This window comes from Oncorhynchus mykiss, chromosome 2, assembly GCF_057628025.1.
Source record: "Oncorhynchus mykiss isolate SJ-2025 chromosome 2, ASM5762802v1, whole genome shotgun sequence".
NCBI classification, from domain to species: domain Eukaryota; kingdom Metazoa; phylum Chordata; class Actinopteri; order Salmoniformes; family Salmonidae; genus Oncorhynchus; species Oncorhynchus mykiss.
This window is the reverse complement of record NC_143023.1, coordinates 15186467-15201541: the sequence shown is the minus strand read 5'-3', so window position 1 is coordinate 15201541 and position 15075 is coordinate 15186467. Positions and strand designations below refer to the sequence as shown.

At 41.0% G+C, this 15075-nt stretch overlaps 1 protein-coding gene across 1 annotated transcript; it reads right to left on the bottom strand.

The window, feature by feature from the left end:
- Positions 1–3276: 3276 nt before the first annotated feature.
- Positions 3277–14198, bottom strand: LOC110536080 (lipid transport auxiliary protein 1). Its single transcript, XM_036939353.2, has 7 exons — positions 13915–14198; positions 8895–8996; positions 8707–8806; positions 8545–8598; positions 7938–8104; positions 5046–5104; positions 3277–4948 (listed from the first exon to the last, which is right to left on the bottom strand). The coding sequence occupies exons 1-7, from the start codon at positions 13975–13977 to the stop codon at positions 4738–4740; spliced, it is 756 nt and encodes a 251-aa protein (XP_036795248.1). The 5' UTR covers positions 13978–14198; the 3' UTR covers positions 3277–4737.
- Positions 14199–15075: the final 877 nt, after the last annotated feature.

The following is a 15075-nucleotide window of genomic DNA, read 5'->3' as shown; positions in this document are numbered from 1 at the left end:
GCAGTACAGTAGTTTATGTATAGTGCAGCAGTACTGTAGTTTATGCATAGTGCAGTACTGTAGTTTATGCATAGTGCAGCAGTACTGTAGTTTATGCATAGTGCAGTATTGTAGTTTATGCATAGTGCAGCAGTACTGTAGTTTATGCATAGTGCAGCAGTACTGTAGTTTATGCATAGTGCAGCAGTACTGTAGTTTATGCATAGTGCAGTACTGTAGTTTATGCATAGTGCAGCAGTACTGTAGTTTATGCATAGTGCAGCAGTACTGTAGTTTATGCATAGTGCAGCAGTACTGTAGTTTATGCATAGTGCAGTATTGTAGTTTATGCATAGTGCAGCAGTATTGTAGTTTATGTATAGTGCAGCAGTACTGTAGTTTATGCATAGTGCAGCAGTACTGTAGTTTATGCATAGTGCAGTATTGTAGTTTATGCATAGTGCAGCAGTACTGTAGTTTATGTATAGTGCAGCAGTACTGTAGTTTATGCATAGTGCAGTACTGTAGTTTATGCATAGTGCAGTACTGTAGTTTATGCATAGTGCAGTACTGTAGTTTATGTATAGTGCAGTACTGTAGTTTATGCATAGTGCAGCAGTACTGTAGTTTATGCATAGTGCAGTACTGTAGTTTATGCATAGTGCAGTACTGTAGTTTATGCATAGTGCAGTACTGTAGTTTATGCATAGTGCAGTACTGTAGTTTATGCATAGTGCAGTACTGTAGCTTATGTATAGTGCAGTACTGTAGCTTATGCAAAGTGCAGTACTGTAGTTTATGTATAGTGTAGTACTGTAGTTTATGCATAGTGCAGCAGTACTGTAGCTTATGCATAGTGCAGTACTGTAGTTTATGCATAGTGCAGTACTGTAGTTTATGCATAGTGCAGTACTGTAGTTTATGCATAGTGCAGCAGTACTGTAGTTTATGCATAGTGCAGTACTGTAGTTTATGCATAGTGCAGCAGTACTGTAGTTTATGCAAAGTGCAGTACTGTAGTTTATGCATAGTGCAGTACTGCAGCTTATGCAAAGTGCAGTACTGTAGTTTATGCATGGTGCAGTACTGTAGTTTATGCATAGTGCAGTACTGCAGCTTATGCAAAGTGCAGTACTGTAGTTTATGCAAAGTGCAGTACTGTAGTTTATGTATAGTGTAGTACTGTAGTTCATGCATAGTGCAATACTGTAGTTTGTGTATAGTGTACAACTGTAGTTTATGCATAGTGCAATACTGTAGTTTGTGTATAGTGTACTACTGTAGTTTATGCATAGTGCAATACTGTAGTTTGTGTATAGTGTACTACTGTAGTTTATGCATAGTGCAATACTGTAGTTTGTGTATAGTGTACTACTGTAGTTTATGCATAGTGCAATACTGTAGTTTGTGTATAGTGTACTACTGTAGTTTATGCATAGTGCAATACTGTAGTTTGTGTATAGTGTACTACTGTAGTTTATGCAAAGTGCAGTACTGTAGTTTATGCATAGTGCAGTACTGTAGCTTATGCATAGTGAATGTCTGCCCCCTGTTGGTGAGTAAAATGATAGACCAAGTGCTGGGAGAAAAGGCACATGAAGCCATAACACTTGGGCATGTTCCCCTTTTACAGTTGAAGGCTATTAAAGAAATGAGCAACTTATGTTCTTGGGGGAGAAATGTAACCCACACCACTAGAATTGAGGTGTATCTCAAATGTCCATGAAAACAATGTCATAAGATATCACCATCAGTCTATAATCTCTCTGGTCCAGTGGTACCACTTTAATGGAATGGCAGCTGCAGTATGTATTACAATGCACAGAGGATAGGTCAGGGAGTCCATGAAAACATAAAGCAGCCTGTTCAGCACTATTATCAGCCATAGTAATGGCTGGGATGGAATGGTATTATTAAACAAATCAAACACCTGATTTTTCATGTTAGTTACTGTTCAGTTCTATCCATTATCTCCTCACCAGCCTCCTCTGGTCTCAATCATACACACAACTCATTAGATTCAAACACACTTCTGAAGCTGTTCACATTTGATTGGAGGAACATTGTGCTACAATCATCCATAAATCTCTAGCCTGGTCCCACATCTGTAGGTGCTTTAGATAACTCCACTGACGATTCATATGAGCCTGGGTACCATACCAGTCCATTTCTGCTGTAAGAGAGAGTGGGGATTGGTTAAAGCAGAAACTGACTGGAACCCAGGTTTTATAGACAACTCACAATTCATTATGAATATATCAGACTGGAACCCAGGCTATATAGCCAACTCACACCTCATTAAGAATAGATCAGACTGGAACCCAGGCTTTATAGCCAACTCCCACCTCATTATGAATATATCAGACTGGAACCCAGGCTATATAGCCAACTCACACCTCATGAATATATCAGACTGGAACCCAGGCTATATAGCCAACTCGCACCTCATTATGAATATATCGGACTAGAACCCAAGCTACATAGCCAACTCGCACCTCATTATGAATATATCAGACTGGAACCCAGGCTACATAGCCAACTCACACCTCATTATGAATATATCGGACCAGAACCCAGGCTACATAGCCAACTCGCACCTCATTATGAATATATCGGACCAGAACCCAGGCTACATAGCCAACTCACACCTCATTATGAATATATCGGACTAGAACCCAGGCTACATAGCCAACTCACACCTCATTATGAATATATCGGACTAGAACCCAAGCTACATAGCCAACTCACACCTCATTATGAATATATCGGACTAGAACCCAGGCTATATAGCCAACTCACACCTCATTATGAATATATCGGACTAGAACCCAGGCTATATAGGCAACTCACACCTCATTATGAATACATCGGACTAGAACCCAGGCTATATAGCCAACTCACACCTCATTATGAATATATCGGACTAGAACCCAAGCTACATAGCCAACTCACACCTCATTATGAATATATCAGACTGGAACCCAGGCTACATAGCCAACTCACACCTCATTATGAATATATCGGACTAGAACCCAGGCTATATAGCCAACTCACACCTCATGAATATATCGGACTAGAACCCAGGCTATATAGCCAACTCACACCTCATGAATATATCGGACTAGAACCCAGGCTACATAGCCAACTCACACCTCATTATGAATATATCGGACTAGAACCCAGGCTACATAGCCAACTCACACCTCATTAAGAATATATTATGGTTTTAGTATTCAACCATGCATACATACTAATTTAATTATTTAATTGTATTAAAATCATCCATTCAAGAAAAAGGGCACTTAACATGAACGCTTTATTCTAAATTATTATCTTTAAAAATGGAATACAAAAAAAGATTTCAGCAACAACAAAAAAACATTGACTCTAAAAAGTATAATCATTTTTATGCAGCAAATAGACAACCATCAGATGTGGTAACATGTTCATTTCCTTGTAACACTAGCCCTAAACCAGAGCAATATATATGTAAATACATGGCTCTGCCCTAAACAAGTGCTGGCAACAGGACAATAATACTGGAAATGTCTAGCAGTAATACTGGAATAATCCATAGTTCTTCTGTACTGTTCCAGCTCAACAGTGACTAACCGGATTCTACTAATCAGCCTGATTGGAGGTGTGTTAGTGCTAGGCGGGAACAAAAGCCTGCCCAGCCTGTACTGTAGCTCTCCAGGGCCATTGTGAGGAACGCTGGTCTGCTATAACGTTAGTCCATCAATAGCTTAGTTAGCAGATGATCACATTATAAACAAGTCTTACTCTAACACTGTGCATTAATGCAGCGTTTCCCAAACTCAGTCCTGGGGACCCCAAGAGATGTACGTTTCAGGTTCTGCTCTAGGACGACACAGCTCATTCAAATAATCAAAGCTTGATGATTAGTTGATTATTTGACTCAGTTGTGTAGTGCTAGGGCAAAACCCAAAACGTGCACCACTTCGGGTCCCCAGGACCAAGTTTGGGAAACACTGCATTAATGCATTCTGCATAGAAACTGCATGTAGCTTGTCTGGTCTCATCTCTTTTGCATAGCCCTACATGATGATCTACCTGCAAAGTCTGTGCAAAAGTTCACAACGATGTTTAACGTCAAATAAGCTTAAATCTAGTGCACTATTTATTATGTGAGATGCATGATAGATAGTAGGCAGTGTTTTTCCTCAGGACTAGTAGGGCAGCGTAATGTTACTGTCATTCCTATACTGCTGTGCTATGCTACTGTTAATCCTGCTGTGCTCCAGTCTTCCCAACTGTACCAAGTACCAACCCTACCAAGTCTCTTCTCTCTCTGCTGGCACTAACAAGTCTCTCACTAAACTAACTCACCAACCTCTTCTTTTACCACAAACCCCAGTATCTGTCACCTCCAGGAGCTCTACTTATCACTACCTTCACTTCCGTTTTATTGAACCTTTATTTAACTAGGCAAGTCAGTTAAGAACAAATTCTTATTTTCAGTGACGGCCTAGGAACAGTGGGTTAACTGCCTGTTCAGGGGCAGAACGACAGATTTGTTCTTTTCACTAGGCTATCTAATTTGGAAATAGAGAAGGAAAAGTGTCCAGTACTCGCAACAAAACAGATTTAAAGTAGTAGCAGAGAAGTTGTTGTAGTTTTCAGGTTGTTTTCTAGGGAGTTGTAAGTTCTCAGGGTTGTAGGGAGTTGCAGTTGTCAGAGGCAGCAAGTTGTCGGGAATTGTAGTTTCTTGTGTTATGCCATAGGAGATTGTAGTTCTCAGAATGTGCTTTCCAAGGTGTTGTACTTGTCTTTAAAGTTCTTGAGTTCCAGGAAGTGTTTTGGTCGTTTGGTGCGTTGCCCAGCTGACGGCAGGTATGTGACCTGGGAGGGGGGAGAGGAGGGGGTGGGCTCTGGGGTACTGGTCAAGTCTTTAGCTGCTAACTGGTGATGCTGGTCCAGACTAGTGGAACTGGAGTGGCTCTTCACACTGGGGAGAGAAGAATAACTACTTGTGTCAAACTTGAAAAACCTTCATTAAAACACATGAGTAGTGCTTAGATAAATGGCAGTGTGTCTATACTCACACAGAGGCCAGTTCGTTCAGGGCTTCCTTGTATTTGACAAACTCTGCTTCTCCAAACACCTTCAGACACAGAGAGACAGACAGGAGTTACGCACTATAGACTAGAGGTCGACCAATTAATCGGAATGGGCGATTAATTAGGGCCAATTTCAAGTTTTCATAACAATCGGTAACAAATCGGTAATCATGGCCGATTACATTACACTCCACGAGGAGACTGGGTGGCAGGCTGACTACCTGTTATGCGAGTGCAGCAAGGAGCCAAGGTAAGGTGCTAGCTAGCATTAAACCTATCTTATAAAAAACAATCAATCTTAACATAATCACTAGTTAACTACATATGGTTGATGATATTACTAGTTTATCTAGCTTGTCCTGCGTTGCATATAATCGATGTGGTGCCTGTTCATTTATCATTGAATCACAGCCTACTTCGCCAAACGGGTGATTTAACAAGCGCATTCGTGGAAAAAGCACTGTCGTTGCACCAATGTGTACCTAACCATAAACATCAACGCCTTTCTTAAAATCAATACACAAGTATATATTTTTAAACCTGCATATTTAGTTAATATTGCCTGCTAACATGAATTTTGCAGAACTTGCGTTCTGTGCAACAGAGTCAGGGTATATGCAGCAGTTTGGGCCGCCTGGCTCGTTGAGAACTGTAAAGACTATTTCTTCCTAACAAAGACAGCCAACTTCGCCAAACGGGGGATGATTTAACAAAAGCGCAATCGTTGCACGAATGTACCTATCCATAAACATCAATGCCTTTCTTAAAATCAATACACAGAAGTATATATTTTAAAACCTGCATATTTAGCTAAAAGAAATTCATGTTAGCAAGCAATATTAACTAGGGAAATTGTGTCACTTGCGTTCATTGCACACAGAGTCAGGGTATATGCAGCAGTTTGGGCCGCCTGTTATGACATAACATTGAAAGTTGTGCAATGTAACAGGAATATTTAGACTTAGGGATGCCACCCGTTAGATAAAATACGGAACGGTTCCGTATTTCACTGAAATAATAAACATTTTGTTTTCGGTTTTGACCATATTAAATGACCTACGGCTTGTATTTCTGTGTGTTATTATGTTATAATTAAGTCTATGATTTGATATAGCAGGTAGGGGCGAGGAGAGGGACGAAAGCTATACTGTTACAGTGGCAATACTAAAGTGCCTATGAGAACATCCAATAGTCAAAGGTATATGAAATACAAATGCTATGGAGAGAAATAGTCCTATAATAACTACAACCTAAAACTTCTTACCTGGGAATATTGAAGTCTCATGTTAAAAGGAACCACCAGCTTTCATATGTTCTGAGCAAGGAACTTAAACGTTAGCTTTTTTACATGGCACATATTGCACTTTTACTTTCTTCTCCAACACTTTGTTTTTGCATTATTTAAACCATTATTTAAACCATTATTTAAACCATTATTTAAACCAAATTAAACATAATATAATACATCAATAAAATCAATTTACTAAGTTAAAATAAAAGTGTTGTTTTTGTTCATTCAGTAGTGTTGTAATTGTCATTATTACAAATATATAAATATCTGCCGATTAATCAGTATCGGCTTTTCTTTAGTCCTCCAATAATAAGTATCGGCGTTGAAAAATCATAATCGGTCGACCTCTAATCCCAACTCATTTTTACAGATGCATTATAAGCTCAAAAATTACAATAACCGTGTCCATTTGCATGACAATTAATCATAACCCAAAATGCCTTGGTCATTACAACTCCAGTGTGTGTACAGTTCAGCTCGTCACTTAGCACATCCCTCGCCCTAAGACAGACATCCAAAGCATGCCATTGAAAAAGCCCCCCGTCACTGTACATTAGTGCAGACGACCGTAACACGCGCACACAGTCACACACACACACAGTTACACGCACTTCCTAATGGCCAAGTAGTGGTGAAGAGGTCCCAAAGCCAGCTACAAGTCAGGAGTTTCAGACAGAAGAGAACAGAAAGCCAGCTACAAGTCAGGAGTTTCAGACAGAGGACAACAGAAAGCCAGGTACAAGTCAGGAGTTTCAGACAGAAGACAACAGAAAGCCAGCTACAAGTCCGGTCTTTCAGACAGAAGACAACAGAAAGCCAGCTACAAGTCAGGTGTTTCAGACAGAGGACAACAGAAAGCCAGGTACAAGTCAGGTGTTTCAGACAGAAGACAACAGAAAGCCAGCTACAAGTCAGGAGTTTCAGACAGAGGACAACAGAAAGCCAGCTACAAGTCAGGTGTTTCAGACAGAAGACAACAGAAAGCCAGGTACAAGTCAGGTGTTTCAGACAGAGGACAACAGAAAGCCAGCTACAAGTCAGGTGTTTCAGACAGAAGACAACAGAAAGCCAACTACAAGTCAGGTGTTTCAGACAGAAGAGAACAGAAAGCCAGCTACAAGTCAGGAGTTTCAGACAGAAGAGAACAGAAAGCCAGCTACAAGTCAGGTCTTTCAGACAGAAGACAACAGAAAGCCAGGTACAAGTCAGGTGTTTCAGACAGAGGACAACAGAAAGCCAACACTTTGTTTTGGCATTATTTAAACCAAATTCAACATGTTTCATTATTTATTTGAGGTTAAATTGATTTGATTGATGCATTATATAAAGTTAAAATAAGTGTTCATTCAGTATTGTTGTAATTGTCATTATTACAAATTAATTAATTAATTAAAAAAAATAAAAATTGTCAGATTAATCGGTATCGGCTTTTTTTGGGCCTCCAATAATCGGTATCAGCGTTGAAAAATCATATTCGGTCGACCTCTACTATAGACCACTCAGTACTGAGTGGCAGACACAATGTCATGTGGAGACACAGGCATCTTTCTCTCCCCCAGATAAAATAAAGAGAGACACACACTGACCCCGGTGCCGTGGCGAGCGTTGTGGTAGCCCTCCAGCAGTGTGTCTATGAGGGAACTACGGCTGCTGCAGAACAGCGAATGGGAACTCCTCAGATCGAGAAGCCAGGCGCGGAATCTCCTCCCTGTCACAGCTGTGGGAGTCCCTCCCAACTCACTGAACGGAATATCTGACAGGAGATGAGAAGATGTTTTATGATCAAATTGGAGTTATGGATCTAGAGGTCGAAGGCCACTGATTTATAAGGTAGTACAGTAGGTGAAGAGGATGTGCAGCATTATAAACTGGGTGGTTGGAGCCCTGCATGCTGATTGGCTGAAAGCCGTGGTATACCACAGGTATGACAAAACATGTATTTTTACTGTTCTAATTACATTGGTGACCTGTTTATAATAGCAATAGGGCACCTCGGGGGTTTGTGGTATATGGCCAACATACCACAGCTAAGGGTTGTATCCATGCACTCCGCGTTGCGTCGTGCAGAAGAACAGCACTTATTGCTTGAGTATACCATAGTCACAACATAATGCCCCAGCAGGGGGTGCTGTTGGACTGGGATGATGACAGTGAGATGTACAGGCCAGGGTGAAACAGCAGGAGGAGACTTACCAGAGTCTCTTATGGCATCTAGTGCCCTCATTCTGTATAGGTAGTCATAGCAACCTGAAAAACACACACATAGATCATCTTTTTTATTTTACAGAGGGCTACTGTAGCTGTAGAATGGGTAGAACATATATCTACATGATGTATGTGTATGTGTTCTCTCACCGCCACTCTGCAGTCTGTCGTCCTGTTCAGACAGCAGGCGTGGCTCAAAGCGGATCTCCTGAACCTTGGACAGACCACAGTCTATCTCCTGTCTCAGCTCCTAAAGGACACAGGAAGGAGAGAAAATTAACACGTGTATAGAAAAATCATGTTAAAAATAAGTCAGACTGAGTGTGTGTGTGTCTTACCTTTGGAGCGTTGTGGCCCAGGGGTACATGTGGTCCTCTACGAGACTTCATGGCGAAGCGCATGATCTGCCTCTTCACAAAGATGAACAGCAGCACAAACACCTGGAGACACAGACCTCTGTACATTAGAGACATCAACCTATCCAGAGGAGTATGTCCTAGAAGAGACATCAACCTATCCAGAGGAGTATGTTCTAGAAGAGACATCAACCTATCCAGAGGAGTATGTCCTAGAAGAGACATCAACCTATCCAGAGGAGTATGTTCTGGAAGAGACATCAACCTATCCAGAGGAGTATGTCCTAGAAGAGACATCAACCTATCCAGAGGAGTATGTCCTAGAAGAGACATCAACCTATCCAGAGGAGTATGTCCTAGAAGAGACATCAACCTATCCAGAGGAGTATGTTCTAGAAGAAGACATCAACCTATCCAGAGGAGTATGTCCTAGAAGAGACATCAACCTATCCAGAGGACTATGTTCTAGAAGAGACATCAACCTCTCCAGAGGAGTATGTTCTAGAAGAGACATCAACCTATCCAGAGGAGTATGTTCTAGAAGAGAGATCAACCTATCCAGAGGAGTATGTTCTAGAAGAGAGATCAACCTATCCAGAGGAGTACAGTGCCTTGCGAAAGTATTCGGCCCCCTTGAACTTTGCGACCTTTTGCCACATTTCAGGCTTCAAACATAAAGATATAAAACTGTATTTTTTTGTGAAGAATCAACAACAAGTGGGACACAATCATGAAGTGGAACGACCTTTATTGGATATTTCAAACTTTTTTAACAAATCAAAAACTGAAAAATTGGGCTTGCAAAATTATTCAGCCCCTTTACTTTCAGTGCAGCAAACTCTCTCCAGAAGTTCAGTGAGGATCTCTGAATGATCCAATGTTGACCTAAATGACTAATGATGATAAATACAATCCACCTGTGTGTAATCAAGTCTCCGTATAAATGCACCTGCACTGTGATAGTCTCAGAGGTCCGTTAAAAGCGCAGAGAGCATCATGAAGAACAAGGAACACACCAGGCATGTCCGAGATACTGCTGTGAAGAAGTTTAAAGCCGGATTTGGATACAAAAAGATTTCCCAAGCTTTAAACATCCCAAGGAGCACTGTGCAAGCGATAATATTGAATTGGAAGGAGTATCAGACCACTGCAAATCTACCAAGACCTGGCCGTCCCTCTAAACTTTCAGCTCATACAAGGAGAAGACTGATCAGAGATGCAGCCAAGAGGCCCATGATCACTCTGGAGGAACTGCAGAGATCTACAGCTGAGGTGGGAGACTCTGTCCATAGGACAACAATCAGTCGTATATTGCACAAATCTGGCCTTTATGGAAGAGTGGCAAGAAGAAAGCCATTTCTTAAAGATATCCATAAAAAGTGTTGTTTAAAGTTTGCCACAAGTCACCTGGGAGACACACCAAACATGTGGAAGAAGGTGCTCTGGTCAGATGAAACCAAAATTGAACTTTTTGGCAATAATGCAAAACGTTATGTTTGGCGTAAAAGCAACACTCTGAACACACCATCCCCACTGTCAAACATGGTGGTGGCAGCATCATGGTTTGGGCCTGCTTTTCTTCAGCAGGGACAGGGAAGATGGTTAAAATTGATGGGAAGATGGATGGAGCCAAATACAGGACCATTCTGGAAGAAAACCTGATGGAGTCTGCAAAAGACCTGAGACTGGGACGGAGATTTGTCTTCCAACAAGACAATGATCCAAAACATAAAGCAAAATCTACAATGGAATGGTTCAAAAATAAACATATCCAGGTGTTAGAATGGCCAAGTCAAAGTCCAGACCTGAATCCAATTGAGAATCTGTGGAAAGAACTGAAAACTGCTGTTCACAAATGCTCTCCATCTAACCTCACTGAGCTCGAGCTGTTTTGCAAGGAGGAATGGGAAAAAAATTCAGTCTCTCGATGTGCAAAACTGATAGAGACATACCCCAAGCGACTTACAGCTGTAATCGCAGCAAAAGGTGGCGCTACAAAGTATTAACTTAAGGGGGCTGAATAATTTTGCACAACCAATTTTTCAGTTTTTGATTTGTTAAAAAAGTTTGAAATATCCAATAAATGTCGTTCCACTTCATGATTGTGTCCCACTTGTTGTTGATTCTTCACAAAAAAATACAGTTTTATATCTTTATGTTTGAAGCCTGAAATGTGGCAAAAGGTGGCAAAGTTCAAGGGGGCCGAATACTTTCGCAAGGCACTGTATGTTCTAGAAGAGACATCAACCTATCCAGAGGAGTATGTTCTAGAAGAGAGATCAACCTATCCATAGGAGTATGTTCTAGAAGAAGACATCAACCTATCCAGAGGAGTATGTTCTAGAAGAAGACATCAACCTATCCAGAGGAGTATGTTCTAGAAGAAGACATCAACCTATCCAGAGGAGTATGTCCTAGAAGAAGACATCAACCTATCCAGAGGAGTATGTTCTAGAAGAAGACATCAACCTATCCAGAGGAGTATGTCCTAGAAGAGACATCAACCTATCCAGAGGAGTATGTTCTAGAAGAAGACATCAACCTATCCAGAGGAGTATGTTCTAGAAGAAGACATCAACCTATCCAGAGGAGTATGTTCTAGAAGAAGACATCAACCTATCCAGAGGAGTATGTTCTAGAAGAGACATCAACCTATCCAGAGGAGTATGTTCTGGAAGAGACATCAAACTATCCAGAGGAGTATGTCCTAGAAGAGACATCAACCTATCCAGAGGAGTATGTTCTAGAAGAAGACATCAACCTATCCAGAGGAGTATGTTCTAGAAGAGACATCAACCTATCCAGAGGAGTATGTTCTAGAAGAAGACATCAACCTATCCAGAGGAGTATGTTCTAGAAGAGACATCAACCTATCCAGAGGAGTATGTTCTAGAAGAGACATCAACCTATCCAGAGGAGTATGTTCTAGAAGAGACATCAACCTATCCAGAGGAGTATGTCCTAGAAGAGACATCAACCTATCCAGAGGAGTATGTTCTAGAAGGGGGTGACACAATATAGAATTTGACAAGGCAAGATATACACTGTACAAAAATATAAATGTAACATGTAAAATGTTGGTCCCATGTTTCATGAGCTGAAATAAAACACCACAGAAATGTTCCATAAGCACAAAAATATTTGTGTACAAATTTGTTTACGACCCTGTTAGTGAGCATTTCTCCTTTGCCAATATAATCCATCCACCTGACAGGTGTGGCATATGAAGAAGCTGATTAAATAGCATGATCATTACAGTTGCACCTTGTGCTGAGGACAATAAAAGGCCACTCCAAAATGTGCCATTTTGTCACACAACACAATGCCACAGGTGTCAAGTTGAGGGAGCGTGAAATTGGCATGCTGACTGCACGATTGTCCACCAGAGCTGTTGCCAGATAATGTAATGTTAATTTCTCTACCATGAGCCACTTCCAACGTCTTTTTGGCAGTAACCGGCATCACAACCGCAGACCACCTGGAAGGCGTTGTGTGGGCCAGCGGTTTGCTGATGTCAACGTTGTGAATAGACTGCCCCATGGTGGCAGTGGGGTTATGGTATGAGCAGGCATCCTTTTTTAGTAACCTTTCGGTTACTGGCCCAACGTTCTAACCACGGACAATGAACACAATCGCATTATATTGAATGCACAGCGATACCGTGACAAGATCCTGAGGCCCATTGTTGTGTCATTCATCCACCACCATCACCTCATGTTTTAGCATGATAATGCACAGCACCATGTCGCATGGATCTGTACACAAATTCTGGAGGCTAAACATGTCCCAGTTCTTCCATGGCCTGCATACTCACCAGACATATCACCATGTTTGGATGCTCTGGATCGATGTGCACGATGTGTTCCAGTTCCCGTCAATATCCTGCAACTTCGTTCAGCCATTAAAGTGAAGTGGGACAACATTCCAAAGGCCACAATCAACAGTGTCGCTCTGCATGAGGCAAATGGTGGTCACATCAGATACTGACTGGTTTTCTGATCCACGCCCCTACATTTTTTTTAAAGGTATTTGTGACCAACAGATGTATATCTGTATTCCATATATGAACTGTAACTCAGTCAAATCTTTGAAATTGTTGCGTTTATATTTTTGTTCAGCATACACTGACACAGCTTGCATGTACTGTAACCGGGTGGAGGGGCCTCCATAAAGTCAACTACAGTAATCATATGATTTGTAACTGTCATCTTATTGGTCCCTTTGAATTATTGTTTATGATTAGTTGCAGGTATCACTCTGGAGAATGTACTTCCACTTGGGGGTATTCATTAGTCGGATTCCGTTGCAAAACGTTTTGAACCTAAAATCTCACGTAAACCCTGTCCACAACAGATACATTCTTAGTTCACCCAAATTACAAAATTACATTTTGGTGTCAATACCCTGTAAGCAGTCTATGGTATGACCGAAATCAATGCTTTAGTTAAGTTTCCCTGGCACTGTTTCCAAATACATTTGTGACATAAATATCATTTAGCATGTTCAAATCATCTATAAGTGACTTTGATGAGCTTCAGAACCATTTTGAGATAGTTTCGGATGATGCGCAAAAAAATGCTAACATCGGTCCCATGACTTGAATGGGGTTTGTGCCACAAATACTAAAAGGTTAGCATTTGGAAACAAAACCAAAGCAAGGGAAATAAAACCAAGGCGTGGATTGCTGTCATACCTTACAGGGTAAGGAAACCAATGTGTCATTGTGTAATTTGGGTGAATTATCCCTTTAATAAAAGCTAGCTATATTTTACTGTGTTGTGTGCTTTCCGTACAAGTGCCCAGTTCGTCTTCATTGCCTGTCATATAACCTGTTTATTGTTATACCTTGATTGACACTTCTGCTGTGTTACCTGTCTCAATACTGTAGCTAGCAAGCTAATTCCATTACACAGGAGTCCTGAGAAACGCAACAGCTAGCTAGTTTTGTCAAGCATTCTTTATATTAAGGAAAAACACGAGAACACATTCATTTAAGACTTACTAGACTTCCGTAGGCCATAACAAGCACTACGTTGACGCTGGAGAGAGGAGAATCGGACCTCATGTTGAAAGTCTTCGTCAAAAGCTAAACTATCGTAGAATCAACAGAACTCACTCATAGTTCCTTTCAGAATGTACACGAGTGACTGTAACATTAATTATCAAATCTCAGTTAATCCATTGGAAAATCTGTAACAACGAAGCTTTGACACTTCCCTGTTGGTGATATCGTTTGTTGACATCCGGGATTGTCACGTGATCTATTCCTTGCCTTCTGGTTTCGATGACGTAGGCGTAGCCTACAATGGTCCTTCACCGCCACCTGCTGTTCGACACCCCACGAAACACAGGCGCTCCTCTCCAATGAGTGAGTAGCAACCTCTATAGTGGTCTCCATTCTCTACGAACCAGTTAGTCGGTGAGAAACAAGAACAGTATTACAATCTTCTCATGTGCCATGAACTGTTTAATGTCATTTGCAACTGCTAATTTGATAGGCCTGTAGTAGGCCTAATATTGCCTTTGTAAAGGGGTTATGGTTATCTTATCCTCTGAAGCCTACGGGAAATAGTAGGAATCTGTCAGTTCTCTATGAAGGCAATGTGAGTTGGTTGATGATTTACGATCCTATTTGTCCCAATAAACAGAGAAGCCATTCTTCTGGAGGAGACTGCGGTGGGAGGCTGAAAATATGTCTGGAGTTGCAGATGTGAACATTGGGATCTTTCCCTCACATAGCCAGACCAGCGCTACTCTGTCCAGCAAAGATCTTCATTTACATTTTATATAGCACTAATAAAGCTGTACATGGGTGGAAACAGAAACTCTCCTTGTCCATTAACAATGTGTAGTACCCATCTTATTTCTCTGACTACAGTGTTTCCCCTATTGATTATTGCTTGGCTGGGTGGAAAATCCCTCAAAGCAAAACCCCGAGCCTCTGACACCAAAACATTCCATTTACAGCTAATGCTTTTGGGTAGTGGTCAACAGAGATGGTGCCTAGCCTATACAATGGCCTATACAAACATTGAACTGTCAAGCAAGCAAACCATTTATCTGAATTGGCATCTCCTGAAACTGAACTCTTTCTGCGTAAACATTATATTTTTCTATTTTTGTTTTTCTGTGATATATAGGTGACAAGTAAGTTTGCCTATGT

Coding starts and splice junctions, on each gene's coding strand:
- LOC110536080 (XM_036939353.2), bottom strand. CDS start 13,977: ATGAGGTCCGATTCTCCTCTCTCCAGCGTCAACGTAGTGCTTGTTATG. Junction 8,105..8,544: donor AGATGCCATAAGAGACTCTG/GTAAGTCTCCTC, acceptor ATCTCCTGTCAG/ATATTCCGTTCAGTGAGTTG. Junction 5,105..7,937: donor ACGCTCGCCACGGCACCGGG/GTCAGTGTGTGT, acceptor CTGTGTCTGAAG/GTGTTTGGAGAAGCAGAGTT.